The sequence below is a fragment of the Siphateles boraxobius genome, unplaced genomic scaffold, assembly GCF_051911475.1.
Source record: "Siphateles boraxobius isolate OS27281-9 unplaced genomic scaffold, OSU_SipBor_1 9, whole genome shotgun sequence".
Classification (NCBI taxonomy): domain Eukaryota; kingdom Metazoa; phylum Chordata; class Actinopteri; order Cypriniformes; family Leuciscidae; genus Siphateles; species Siphateles boraxobius.
Window position 1 is genome coordinate 28,731,521 of NW_027509219.1, and position 14,999 is coordinate 28,746,519.

At 36.8% G+C, this 14,999-nt stretch overlaps 1 protein-coding gene across 1 annotated transcript in view; it reads left to right on the forward strand.

Annotated features, from left to right (window-relative positions):
- Positions 1–14,838, forward strand: part of xpr1a (xenotropic and polytropic retrovirus receptor 1a) — a 76,975-nt gene extending 62,137 nt beyond the window's left edge. The window contains exons 10-15 of the mRNA XM_077222674.1: positions 165–333; positions 1,127–1,321; positions 8,591–8,757; positions 9,431–9,570; positions 10,391–10,612; positions 11,448–14,838. Coding sequence (XP_077078789.1) covers positions 165–333; positions 1,127–1,321; positions 8,591–8,757; positions 9,431–9,570; positions 10,391–10,612; positions 11,448–11,505 — 951 coding nt within the window. The 3' untranslated portion in view covers positions 11,506–14,838. The remainder of the gene's footprint in view (positions 1–164; positions 334–1,126; positions 1,322–8,590; positions 8,758–9,430; positions 9,571–10,390; positions 10,613–11,447) is intronic.
- The last annotated feature ends 161 nt before the right edge of the window (positions 14,839–14,999 follow it).

Genomic DNA, 14,999 nt, shown 5'->3' on the forward strand with positions numbered 1-14,999 from the left:
GTCTCATAGAGTTCACTATGTTTTACATGAAGCACCTCATCCTGAGAGAAAAAGCACCTCAGATGACTTCTGCGGTTTATTATTGTCCACAATGATTATAATTTATGTACTGTATACAGTATGAATAGTTATGATTCACATTTCCTGTGTTTGTATTTTCTCAGTTCCGTGTGTTCACTGCCCCGTTCCACCGAGTGGAGTTTGCAGACTTCTGGCTGGCGGATCAACTCAATTCCCTGGTCATTGTGCTCACAGATCTGGAGTATCTGGTCTGTTATTACAGCATGGAGCTGCAGTGGGGAGATCGTAGCGGCTTACTTCCCGCTACATATGGTAATTGATACAGAATGAAGCAATCTAATGTACTGATTCAAGTTTTGACAGACAGAGTCATTCATGTTAAGCCATCCCAATTTCAACCTTATACTGTATGTAACAGTAGATTAATGGGTGGTTACGATTAGCTGCGCTTGCATATCAATTAAGATTGCACAGGCCGTGTCAGCACAGATAGGAGTTTTTCAGGTTCAGTGGAGTTTATGTGAAATGGACCGGGAAATTCAGAACATCAGCGGCTGTCTAATGGTGCAGAAATGTGTAACACCAGCTCAGTCCTGGAAAATACTGAGAAAGAAAAGGATGGAAAGTGAGTGAGAGAGACCAAGAGAAAGTGAAAGTGAGCAACAGGGCTCAACACTATGGCTTTTTTCTGCTGGCCTGGTCAGATGAGTAGATCGGATTTTTAGTTGCAAATATGATAAATACGTTTAGTTTTAGTTCTAGGTTTTGTAATTTAGTTGCAAATATGATAACAAAAAATATTTGTTAAAATATGTGTTCATTTTTATAAACTTTTTTTCTTTTTTAGTAAGAATTACTTAGCACAATTTACAATTTTCTCATTTAATAATGTTGTGTATACATGTAAAATTTACTGTATTTTGCATGACAAAATCCTAATTGTTGGGCCCTGAACTATATTATAAAATCATCATTTAATTTGTAGAAATACACATACAAATAATCCAGTATGTTGGGATATGTTTTAATATTACTCTACTGCAATATTGAGAGAATATTCTTGATAATATCAACATGCATTCATAAGTTTCTCCTCCGGAATAAGGTGATGAAAGGTGCAACAGCTACTCTTATGGAATTCGGGCCATCATCCACTGTCTGCCTGCCTGGCTGCGGTTTGTTCAGTGTCTGCGACGTTACCGTGACACCAGAAGGGCCTTCCCTCACCTGGTGAATGCTGGGAAATACTCCACCACCTTCTTTGTGGTCACATTTGCAGCCCTCTACAGAACTCACAAAGGTAAAAACAAACAATCGGCAGTTAACTGCAAACATCACGTGACCATGCGACCAGAACATTCACATATCAAAGCATGTTACAATTATAATTATTATAATTAGCTTGAAAAACAAAACTCTCTGAAGGTTTGTGCTCAAAATGGTGAATGTCACTTGAAAATAGTTTTGTCTCGAGGGAATCTGGGTAAAAAAATGATTTGGTTATACAAGAAACAGTGTTTTTATTTATATATTTGCTTTTTATATCCTGAATACATTGTATGTTTACTGTTCTGTGGAAATTGCCATTGTAATCTAACACTGACTTCAGTGTAAAATGTTCAGTACAAAGAGAGCACCTGGCTGCCATTGTTTGCTTACAACAGATTCAGGTGAACAGGCAACAAAAGCATATTTTGAGAAAAGCAGAGAAAGAAAAAAATGAGCCTGTTCTTGTCTGTTAGAGACTGGTTTATATAGCAACACAAAGAGAAAACATCTAAATGTTATGTTAGAGATGAATTGTACCTAAAAGAAACAGGTTGGAATTTCATTTATTGCATTTAAAAAAGAGCCACCCTGCTTTATAAAATGTTGCCAAACACCACATTTTGCATTCAATCGCAGCAATTATCATGCATTCGGTTTTACATGAAGTCTTGAAGAGTTTAATAGCATGCATTAAGATTCTAGACATATCCCTCATCTCTATCTACAATTACCGTCTGATTATTCTGCCACTGAAATCCATCTGAAGTGCGAAGACTGCTGCCTCACTTTCTCTTATCAAACAGTCAGCCTCCATGCCTTCCCGTATCTCTTGGAAAAGACAACTTTTGCCAAAAATCGATCTCAAAGCACTCAGCTAAGCCGTTTCATCCATTTCATTATTTATATGCACACACAGTCGTTTCTGGGTAGTTCCCTTGAATGTCAGTGTTTAAATATCAAGCATGGGTGCATTTTACGCCACTGCATTTATGTTTTCGTTGAACAGAATTCTACTCCGAAATATCCAAATGTTGGTGGACAGCCTGTCCAGAATTCAGTGTGTATTAGAGACATCTCTGTATCAGTGATATAGGAGTGAAAGAGGCCCCATTCAACCCAACAATCTCACCATGCATTCAATGCACTCATTAGGATTCCCTCGAGACATTCCTGGCACTGAGCCAGTTTAATATATGAATGCATCAGAAATCACCTCCATCATTTGTGCCCTAAATGAAAATGATGTTCACGCCTGTAAGCTGCCCTGATAAATGAGTCTATGGATTCTATTTATTTTAGTTTTCATGTAAACTATTTCCAAAGGAATGTAACATGCCTGAGCATAATTAATGTTTAAATTAACATCGAGCCAAACAGGTGTGTGAGATTGAGATCGGGGTAATGATAAGCTGTCAGAGCATTTTTTTTTCAGCCTATTTTCTCATGGTTTGGCTTAATTGTTCAAATTTAGATTGTTGTGATTTGTAAATCTTGATGTCTAAATTGTATCTGTTGCCTGCCTTGCACACTAGCATTGAAATGGCAATTTATGCATTGGTAAGTGTATTTGTTTTATCCGTTCCCATATCAATAGCCCCGTTACACGTTTTTAGTGTTGTATTTCATTGTAGTCCTGATTGTAGAAATGGTAGAGGGTCGATATCCTCAAAGATTAAATTTAAACTTTAATGAGAAATGCAAATCTGAGCTTAAGCTATATTGCGAAGAGCTCAATGGCATCCAACAAGACAGATCAAAATCCAAACAGAGATTAAAGGAAAGATGCTACGTGAACACTGAAAAACAATTAAAGGGGAGAGAGAGAAATATGAGAGGAGAGGGAAAGAGAGCAAAAAATAAGAGGAAATGAACAAAAATGGACTATCCAGAGGAGGTTGAGCTGTAATTGCCTGCCTGTGGCGAGACAGAACAGTGTGAGCGTATCGCTAGAATAATGATGAAGCTCTTAACCGCAAAAAAAATGATTAGATTTTTTTTCTCTCCCTCGGTATCAGACCTGGATCTTTGATCAAAACAAGCATCTTAGAGAGCTATAGAGATGTGTACATGAACACATGCGCCTACCTGATGGCTTCATTGCACAGATTTAAACCGTTTCATGTGGACCACATGTACCCAAGAATACATATGCTTCAGATGAAGTATGCAGGAATGATTGACAAGAGATGGCTGTATGTAGTCAAATATCACAGCACATGTGGTCAATATTGAATATCTTTACATACCTGAACTTTAAACTCCGTGATGTTCTTTCGATTCTATTATTTTGTTTATTTTTTATTTTCTTTGTCATTGTACCATCATGTGGTCAGGTGCAGAGAGTGACACACTCTATTTCACAATCTGTACTCTATTACCAAAGACACAAAAACGCTGTCAATGTTCAAAGGATGAAATGGGTTTGGGTCATCACAGTTCATGTTTACTTAAATCTTCTGATGTCCTAATGAGGTTAAACCGAAAGTTCAGTGTGACCAGTAGTGGTTGACCAATATGGGTTTTTTAATGGCCGATGATGGCCTAATACTTCTTTTCATTGGCAAAACTGGCACGGTTGTTGGTCAATACCGTTAATCTCATATTGTCAGACCTACTGTATCTAATATACATCCATTTATCTTGCAAGTGCCCCAAAGATACACTATACTACAGCAAAATATAATGGCCCAAATATTTTGAATATCAAAGTATTGTTTCAGATATAGGATAACATTTTATAGGAACCATGTTTACGTTTGTAGCATTATTTATTTTATTTTATATTTTATTTTAATCAATGTTTCTTGCACCCTAAATTGCTTTTTGTTCTGTTTATTCATGACTATTTTCTCTCTGACCTCTGAATTGCACAGGCTTTTTGTGCTCATGTACTGTGGTAGACTTTTCTCTATTTGCATCTGACCTAATTCTACCTGGGTCTCGTCTACAATCGACATCCCCGAACGTCTACAGTCGACGTTAGTTTACTAAAATATTTATACTCTAGCGAGTCTATAGTCGACTTCAGCCGAGTTCCCTAACTATACTCCAGCGAGTCTACAGTCGACTGCAGCCGAGTCCCCTAACTATACTCCAGCGAGTCTACAGTCGACTGCAGCCGAGTCCCCTAACTATACTCCAGCGAGTCTACACATCGACTACAGCCAAGTTCCCAAACTATACTCCAGCGAGTCTACAGTCGACTACTGCCGAGTCCCCTAACTATACTCCAGCGAGTCTACAGTCGACTACAGCCGAGTCCCCTAACTATACTCCAGCGAGTCTACAGTCGACTATCGCCGAGTCCCCTAACTATACTCCAGCGAGTCTACAGTCGACTACAGCCGAGTCCCCTAACTATACTCCAGCGAGTCTACAGTCGACTGAAGCCGAGTCCCCTAACTATACTCCAGCGAGTCTACAGTCGACAATCGCCGAGTCCCCTAACTATACTCCAGCGAGTCTACAGTCGACTACAGCCGAGTCCCCTAACTATACTCCAGCGAGTCTACAGTCGACTATCGCCGAGTCCCCTAACTATACTCCAGCGAGTCTACAGTCGACTGCAGCCGAGTCCCCTAACTATACTCCAGCGAGTCTACAGTCGACTAACGCCGAGTCCCCTAACTATACTCCAGCGAGTCTACAGTCGACTACAGCCGAGTCCCCTAACTATACTCCAGCGAGTCTACAGTCGACTATCGCCGAGTCCCCTAACTATACTCCAGCGAGTCTACAGTCGACTGCAGCCGAGTCCCCTAACTATACTCCAGCGAGTCTACAGTCGACTATCGCCGAGTCCCCTAACTATACTCCAGCGAGTCTACAGTCGAGTATAGCCGAGTCCCCTAACTATACTCCAGCGAGTCTACAGTCGACTACAGCCGAGTCCCCTAACTATACTCCAGCGAGTCTACAGTCGACTGCAGCCAAGTCCCCTAACTATACTCCAGCGAGTCTACAGTCGACTACAGCCGAGTCCCCTAACTATACTCCAGCGAGTCTACAGTCGACTACAGCCGAGTCCCCTAACTATACTCCAGCGAGTCTACAGTCGACTGCAGCCGAGTCCCCTAACTATACTCCAGCGAGTCTACAGTCGACTACAGCCGAGTCCCCTAACTATACTCCAGCGAGTCTACAGTCGACTACAGCCGAGTCCCCTAACTATACTCCAGCGAGTCTACAGTCGACTGCAGCCGAGTCCCCTAACTATACTCCAGCGAGTCTACAGTCGACTACAGCCGAGTCCCCTAACTATACTCCAGCGAGTCTACAGTCGACTACAGCCAAGTCCCCTAACTATACTCCAGCGAGTCTACAGTCGACTACAGCCAAGTCCCCTAACTATACTCCAGCGAGTCTACAGTCGACTGCAGCCGAGTCCCCTAACTATACTCCAGCGAGTCTACACATCGACTACAGCCAAGTTCCCTAACTCTAACTTGCTCCCCTAACTAACTTGCTGTGCAGCAATAATAACCGACAGACTTCTACATTGCCTTCGAATATGCTTTAATCACGGCCAGAGGATCTCAAGCATTTCTCAGAGAATCCCACCAGCAAATGGAATACAACAGTTTTTATAGAATAGAGACAGACACAACAAATAAGATCGTCATGACTAACATGTCGATGCATTATCAATATGATTGGTTCAATTTGTAAAAGCAAGCCTCCACCTTTTTACCCTCTGTTACTGGCAGTTGATTACTCAATATATCATGACATATTATATTTTTGACATGACATAAATATACTGTCATGTAATTATATTACATGACAGTATATTTTTGATTTTGTCAGTGTCAGCACTTCACAATTTTCCATGGACATAATCAAAAAAGAACGAAACATTTTTGTACATTGTGTTTCAAAGTCTTAGAATGTTAGGCCTAAAAGGGAAGTAAGGTTTAGATGTTAGAATCATGGTTAGTCTGATATACAGTTTACTATTTTATTCCTTAAAAAATCCATCACAGTACCTTTAAGACTTCTATATGTTAAATGACTGCTGTTTTAATTAACTAACTTCAACTTTACATGCATAGTGCACACTGTTTTTTTTAATACTAAATATGCATTGATATGTAGATCTAGACTGTCAAATATTAATATTCTCAGAGATGAGATGTCAAAGCTATGAAGATTCATGAATTATCCATCTTCACAGCTTAGTTTTCATAGATGATCTTGGGATGGAGCTTTGATGTTGGGTAAGGTTGAGCAAAAGGTATTGTCAAGGTAAACTAATAATAATTATGTGCATCAAATGTAGAAATATGTTGCAGTGTATTGTAAAAGTTGGCATGAAACGGAAGTTACAATAGTCTTTTCTTCACTATTGTATATCCTAGTGAAACGACTTCTCAAACAAGAAAAAATGTAGTGTGACTTGATTTTGTCCATCTGGAATTGATTGGATGGTTGTGGTTTGCTATTGGTCAATCTCATGTGAGTGACAGGTTGTCCCGCCCTCACACTAGCAAACACAGTCACTGTCATCAGAGAATAAAAGAGATGTTACTGCAAGAAGGGGAAGTTATTTTGATTAATGATTATGAGGGCACATGAATTAAAAAAAAAAGTAATGATATGCTCAAATACATAATTTATAATAAATACTGCAATATTCCATTAAAGAATAAAGAATCGTCAATTTTGATTTTATGGTGACTAATATCAGCTCAAATGTTGATGCATCTATAGAATGCCGCTGGCCAGTGTGAAGGGATTAGACTTGCATTGCACTCTTAAAGTGTCTTGTTGAGGTGAGCTTCTGGAGCATCATGGGTAATCTAGGGACACCATATTCAGCATGAGCACTCATAGCTCAACTCTGAAATAGTATGGACAGGGCTATTATGTGTTCCGGCGAAAAATGTCCTCCGCTGGTTTCCTGGCGCCTGGATGGCAGCGTGTGAAAGGCTTTATTAAGACGGATGGGCCTGTTCCAGATTCAGCACCGTCTGCTGTCTGAGGCCTAAGAGATTTAACCATTCACTGACCTGAGACCTGCCTTGTTCCACTATCTGATAAATGTCTCGCCCTCTATTAACTTAGACTGATGCTCTAATGTTGTACTGCAAGATAGCTCTTATTCTTATATTTCAGTTCTGCCTACTCTTTTTTTGGAATTGTATTGCCCCTGTGCAAAATAATATCTTTTGGCATGATTCCATATGCTCTCCTGTGCCTCATCATCAATATTAGTTGCTAATTCCTTTTCCCATACAGCTTCTATCCTCTGCCTTTCAACAGATTATATTAAACGCAGTTGCTTCAAGGTTATTTATGTTAAGGGTTGTATTGCAATTTTGGTCTTAAATTACAAGTAGATTTCTTCATATACTTGTTATAAATGATAAGATGTCGAACTATATCCAATGTAATATTATTTTTTGAGAACAGCAATGTAAAAATAGCTAAAAAATATACTACCTTTCAAAGGTTTTAGGCCTGTAAGATTTTAATAGAAGTCTTGTATGCTAACCGAGGTTGCATTTATTAAACTTTAATATTGTGAAATATTATTGCAATTAAAAATAACTGTTTTCTATTTTAATATATTTTAAAATGTCATTTATTCCTGTGATGGCAAAGCTGAATTTTCAGCATCATTACTCCAGTCTTAAGTGTCACATGATCCTTCAGAAATCATTATATTATGCTGATTTGGTGCTAATAAGAAAGAAACATTTCTTATTATAATCAATTTTTAAAATGGTTGTGCTGCTTAAAATATTTGCGAAAACCATGATACATTTCAGAATTCTTTGATTAATAAAGTTCAAAAGGACAGCATTTATTTGAAACATTTTCTTTTGAAACATTTTAAATGTCTTTTGATCAATTGAATGCATCCTTGATACATAAAACTATTGATTTCCTTTTATTGACTATTGATCTGAGAAATGTTTAATGGTAGTGTAGCAGGTAATGTGATGTAAGGTAAAGATAGTAGGACACATGTATGTATCAGTTTTTATCAGTAAAAAAAGAAGGGGAGTAAAAAAGTGCAGGCTAGATTCAAATGTATATGAAAATATTTTTTATTGTTCATGTAACTTTAACCTAAGTGCATTTTGGTCATCATGCCATTGTTTTAATTAATATAAAAAGACTAGTATTTGACATGGTAATTTAAAAGTGAATGACCTTTTAATTACGTAGATTAATAGCCACAAACACAATGGCATTAGTAATGTAAACAGTCTCAAAAGTGTAGAAAGATGGATGGTAAACAGTCTCCCTCTAGTGGACATAGTGTCAAATTCACTTGTGACTTTCTCTGTTTCAGATCAGAAACATGCAGACGCTGAGGTGTTTTTCTACATGCTGGTCCTGTCTTCAGTCGTCAGTTCACTTTACACGCTGATCTGGGACCTAAAGATGGACTGGGGTCTTTTCGACCGCAACGCAGGCGAGAATACCTTCTTGAGAGAGGAGATTGTTTACCCACATAAAGTAAGATATGCCAAAACATAATCTGCCATCTTAATACGCCATCTTGAAAACAGTATTATGTCCATCATGGGGGATGTGATGTAGTGGTCAAAGATCTGCTCTGGTGAGCACAGTGTTGTTGGTTCAAACCTTCTAAGGAGCAAAGCAAAATAATCAAACTAACTAACTGGTTTGCTGCTCTTAATGGGATAGTTCACCCAAAAATAAAAAAATCTGTCATCAATTACTTGCCATCATGTCGTTCCAAACCCATACGAATTTCTTTCATCTTCATAACACAATTAGAAGATATTTTAATGAAATCTGAGACGTTTCTCCCCCCTCCATTAATTCACCTAAAACTCTGATGGTTCAAAAATGTTGATGAAGAGATCATAAAAGAAATCAATATTAATCGAACTGTTTAATCCAATTCTTCTGAAGAGACACAATTTCATTATATGATGAACAGATTTAATTTAGGCTTTTATTCAGATATAAACATTTTTGGGTGAACTATCCCTTTAAGCTGGTTTAGTAGTTCAGCCAGCTGTTCTCCCCTGCTGACAAGTGCAGCAAACCAGCTTAGGTTGGTTTAAGATTTTTTTTCAGCAGGGATATTATTATAACTGTCAGCAGGGATATTTATCTGTTACCTCCAACTGTCTTGATGTCACTTCCTTTTTCCTTTTAGGCCTACTACTACTCTGCCATCATAGAAGATGTAATCCTGCGCTTCGCCTGGACACTGCAGATCTCTCTGACTTCCATGACTGTCATTCCTTCCATCGAGGACATCGTGGTTACAATTTTAGCTCCTCTTGAAGTGTTTAGGTGAGATGTTTGTGTAGAACAGGGATTCCCTGTTCTTTTCATCAGCCAAATCCCTTTGAGCTAAAATAGTTACTTGAAGTACCCCCTGAGATTTTAACTACACATTTGCATGTTCATGGTTCTCTGATGTCAGTTAATGGTCACATGACATGCTCAAAGCGGTTAACCAATCACTTGTGTTGGTTGAGTTACTCTAAAAATGTCATTAATTACTAGCTACCAATTACATCTTCAACAGCGTAATTAGATTATTGTACTATTTGCTCTCTCTAAAAAGTATTGCATTACAATTTTGTTGTTTAATCCACCATTGTATTATATAGAATTGTTATTGTCTATACAGTATTTAATTCAGTTACATAACTGGAATTAAATTACAGAAAAAATAAGAGTAATCCCTAAAGTAATTAAATTACAATAATTAATTACTTGGTAATGCATTACACCCAAAACTGCCAATCACATCAGACTGATCCAGCCAACCAATCAGGAAGTGTAGAGACAGGAACTAAACAGAGTTTTACTGACAGACTGGAAAGAGCAGTGCTAGGAAAACAAAATCAAAACATTGTAAAAGGGCATAATATGGCCTCTTTAATTAGTTTTTCATGAACTCACGAAGCCCAGTATTGGAAACTATGTTGTAGAGCATTAAACACATGCTGAACTTCTCTCTCTCTCTCTCTCTCTCTCTCTCTCTCTCTCTCTCTCTCTCTCTCTCTCTCTCTCTCTCTCTCTCTCTCTCTCTCTCTCACTCTATCACTCTCTCACTCTCACTCACTCAATCTTCTCTCTTTCTTTGCATTTGTTCTCCCCGTAGACGTTTTGTGTGGAACTTCTTCCGTCTTGAGAATGAGCACCTGAATAACTGCGGTGAGTTTCGAGCGGTGCGAGACATCTCGGTGGCTCCTCTAAACGCTGACGACCAGACGCTGCTGGAGCAGATGATGGACCAGGAGGATGGAGTCCGGAACAGACAGGGCAAAAAGAGCTGGAAACGGAGCTACAGCCTGTCCTTACGACGACCCCTGCTGTCCTCTCAGTAAGAGATTATAGATATAATAGACATATTTCAGCAGTTTTTGGGTAGGCAGCCCCGATTAGTGCTCCTTTATGCAATTAGTCTGTATTTAAATGACTGATAACCCTTAATGAAATAACTTTAATAACATTTATAATAAATAAGTCATTGCAAACATAATATGCAATTCACTAAAAAAAAGTTTATATAAAAAATATTATTTTATTAAATATATTAATATATCAACATCACCGAACCTATTTAAATGCATTAGGTTGCACAAACAAAACTAAATTTAAGGGTTGGATTAGGTAATAGTATTATTTGCTAATTAAAATAGAATTTGATATAAAGTGCAGGTCAACACTTTGTACAGTGTATTTAACAGATATATATTTTTGCAGAAATTTGTTCTGCATTTATTTGATAAAAAATAGTTTCAAAAGCAGTAACATTGAGAAATATTCTTACAATTTAAAATAACTGTTGTCGATTGTAATATATTGTAAAATGTCATTTATTTATAATTTATCATTACTCCAGGCTTCAGGGTCACATGATCTTCAGAAATCATTCGAATATGCTGATTTGCTGCATTTCTTATTATCAATGATGAAAACAGTTGTGCTGCTTACTGTTTTTATGCAAACCATTTTGTCAGAATTCTTTGATTAATAGAATGTTCAAAAGAACAGCATTTATTTGAAATATAGAACTTGTAACTTTTGATTAATGCATCCTTGCTAAAAACAAATGCATTCATTTCATTTAAAAAAACCCTGAATCTAAACGTTTGAGATCAGTTAGTGGGACTTTTCAGAGCTGCTTGAAATGTTTACATCTGTTTCTCTGACAGGTCTAAGAAGGATACTAAGGTGCTCATTGAGGATACGGACGATGAGGCCTTCAGCTGAACCCAGATCGCACTGTCCCGCCACCTGTCTCTGCTTTCTATTGGTTCCTCACAGAGCTGCCTCAGCACACCTGATCTCAAACACACACAGATACACACATATTTCACTTCAGCACTCACAGATACCATCCAAAGACAGAGTAGTGGACAGAGTTAAGCACAAAAACAGCCGTGAGACATATCAGGACACAACAGTGACATCGTACAAACACAGACACACACATACAACGATATATACACAGGCACGGAAAAGCCAAGTGTGGAATTTTCCTCAAGGTACTTTTTTTATTAGATTTGTTAATTTTGTTCTTCTATATTGATACATTTTTGTACATTTGTTTAGGTTTTTGAATCTATATTACTGCACATGACTGTTTACAAACTTAAAATAACTAGGATCTACAGGGAGGAAAGTTATCATATGAAAGAATAATATAATATCGTACACAGACTCAAGCCGCACACATTTAGAAATAACAACAGCTCAACTAACTGTTTGTTATATATAGTAGGTAATCGTTTTTTTCTTTCATTTTTTTTTTTTTTTTTTTTTTTTTTGTCATTTATCAGAGTACGGCCCTGGTGGCACTGTTTGGAAATGCTCGTTATTTCCTTACCATAAAAAACATAGTGTTTTATTGTTTCATCATATTTAATATGCAAATATATTTTATTTTTTAATTTTTTTACATGCATTGCTTTGATATCAAAGCTGTCATATTTTTGCCATGTATGGTTTGTGTTTGAGAGAATGTGTGCATGTGTGTTTTCTTTTGGGGAGTGATAGCTGATGTTAAACTAAAAGTTTAAATACTGCTGTTAGAATTATTATTTATACTCCCACTTTAACCAGTGAAACTACTGTAAGAAAACCTGTCATCATTTGGGTAAAAGAAATGCTGCCCACTGAAAAAGATCAGATGATTCTGTGAACTATTTTAATTGTAATGATGCACTAAACTGAAAAGATTCAGTAATAATTGTCACCAAATTGCAGACTAAAGGGAAGTGACACAGAATGTGTTTCCTACATGGCTTTTTGTATCACTTATTAACAATTGCCATAACCACTGCAAGCCAAAGAGGAAATGCAACCACTGCCAGTCAATTATATTTCTTACGGTTGTGATATCAGTTTTGTATTATGGTAAACCGTAAGAGATTTTGTGCATCAAAAAGTAGTTAACTTGCGTCGAGGAGATATATTTTATGAAATCTTTTTCTTTACCAACATCTTAAAGGTATAGTTCACCCAAAAATAACAATTCTGTCATCATTTACTCACCCTCAAGTTGTTCCGAACCTGGATGAATTTCTTTCTTTTGCTGAACATAAAGATATTTTGAAGAATGTGGGTACTATTTGGTTAGATTTTTACTTTTTATTTTTGAGTGAACGATCCCTTTAACTATGGTCACAGTTTATTTATTTGTATGCTTCATGAGTGTGGCAACATCTTTATAATCCTCTTTACATTTTGATGAAAGAATTTGATTGTACATGATTTATAATGTACATTTTTTGCGAGACAGGTGTAACTACCTTGTCTTTCATGCATTTTCATATGTGGTCGCTGAATTTCAGACAGCATATTTAAAAGAAGAGAGTGTTTTTCACCTCTTTTATCACAATGCTTTGATAGAAGTGAGCGAATACTGTAATTTTAACTCAGAATGACTTTTATTATGATTAATATCTATTGTTGTCATCATAAAATCGTAAACACCAGGGCTGTTTTTAGCAGATATGTATGTTTTACTTTTTTTCAGCATTTAGTTCATTTTGATACTTTTCTCAGTAGCATGCTTTGATGTATTTTTGCAAGCACAATCTTTCAGCTGTAACTAAAATCTAATCAAAAGAAAGATTTGTCTTCACAATCACTCTTATTTGCCGTTTCATTTGCTCTTTAAAAGAAAAGTGTTCTTGCTTTCTGAAAAAAAAGATGTACAGATAGCAGGCATTGTGTTTGTGAGTAACATATTTTAGTTGACTTTAAGTTTATTGTTTTGCTTAAACACATTTGAGGCAAAATTTAAAGATTCAAATCTATCAAAGAAGAAGGGGAAAAATACATGTGATTTGTGGCTGCAAAAGAATATAGAGTGCTATCCTCGTTCGAACGTGTAGTGTTACTGTGTTACTGTGCAGTCCTTTTGTCCTATAATATTATTGAAATTTCAATCTTGTCGTTCTCAAAATGACCTTTTGGCACACTGTCTTACTTTGCTCTGTCTTTAGTTCTCTCTGAACTAACTGAATCCTTAATTAAGTGGACTACCGAGTGGCACACAAAACTTTTTGAAATTATACACTCTTCCACATTTCTGAACCAATATCGCCGTTTATAAAAGGATGCTGAGCACAAATTTCCCCATTCAGTGCTTTTTGTAACGCATTGCCAACTGTCTTGCCTGCATGCTGCTTTTGTTTTGCACTGTAAATAGTTTAATTTTTTACATTTGAAATGTGGAAAAGAATGTTGTTTAATTTATTGTACTAATTATTTATGTACAAGTTGGAGACTTTTTCTTTAAATGAGCAGTATTATGGTAGATGAAGGGCATTTTTGATTAGCCACAATCCCACACTGTCTTACATATGTGAATTCTATCGAAATAGTGTAACTTAAGATGCTTTAGTGAATATGGAATGTGATCGGTTTTATCTGTATATTTATACTCGTAACACTTTCATCCCCAGGGTTTGTGCCCATTTGACAGGACTTGTTGAGTGACAGTGGTTTTGGGTTGAGATTGTGAACTCTGATAAGGAGTGGCTGGGAGGATTTGGAGAAGAAAGGGACATGTTAACATTCTCATTAACACCCTAACTAGGGGTTCTATTATGAGATGAACCCTCAAAATGTAGGGGTTTTATTTTGTATTTTTTCTTCTTTTTTACTTTTTCAAATACAGAACTAGAATAATACACAAGCCCTGACATCATTTCTTCATGGGGGGAAATAAACTATGTTGACTTGATTGCTTGCTTACACCCATGATGTTAAGTGCTTGATATCTCTGCATCTTTTCTATCTTCCTATCTTGATGTTGTATCCCTTCTGAAATACTTGACTGTGACATTGTTTGTAGTTGGTAGATGGTTGTACTTTTGAGTTTGTTAAGACTTAAAGAAAAATAGAAAAACTTGTGGTTCTGTGATTAAATAGACACATGAAGATGTCTCAGAGTTTCCCCTTTTACAGAGTAGTTTGTAAATGTTGAGTGTATTCCTATGGTTCCACTGATGATCTCATTTGTGTTTCTGTATACACTTTGGTGATCCTGTCATATTTGGGTTTTATAAACCACGCTTATTTTTAAAACCTTCATTTTGTGTCCGCCTTATTTATTCACAAACAAGAGACTGACTCAAGGAATTGATACATTCAGTATAAGCTATATTTTTTGGTGCTGACAATATTTGAATAGGTGGAAAATAATTTTTTTCAATGACACCCAAATTGTTTCACTAAAGCAAGATTTTAAATTT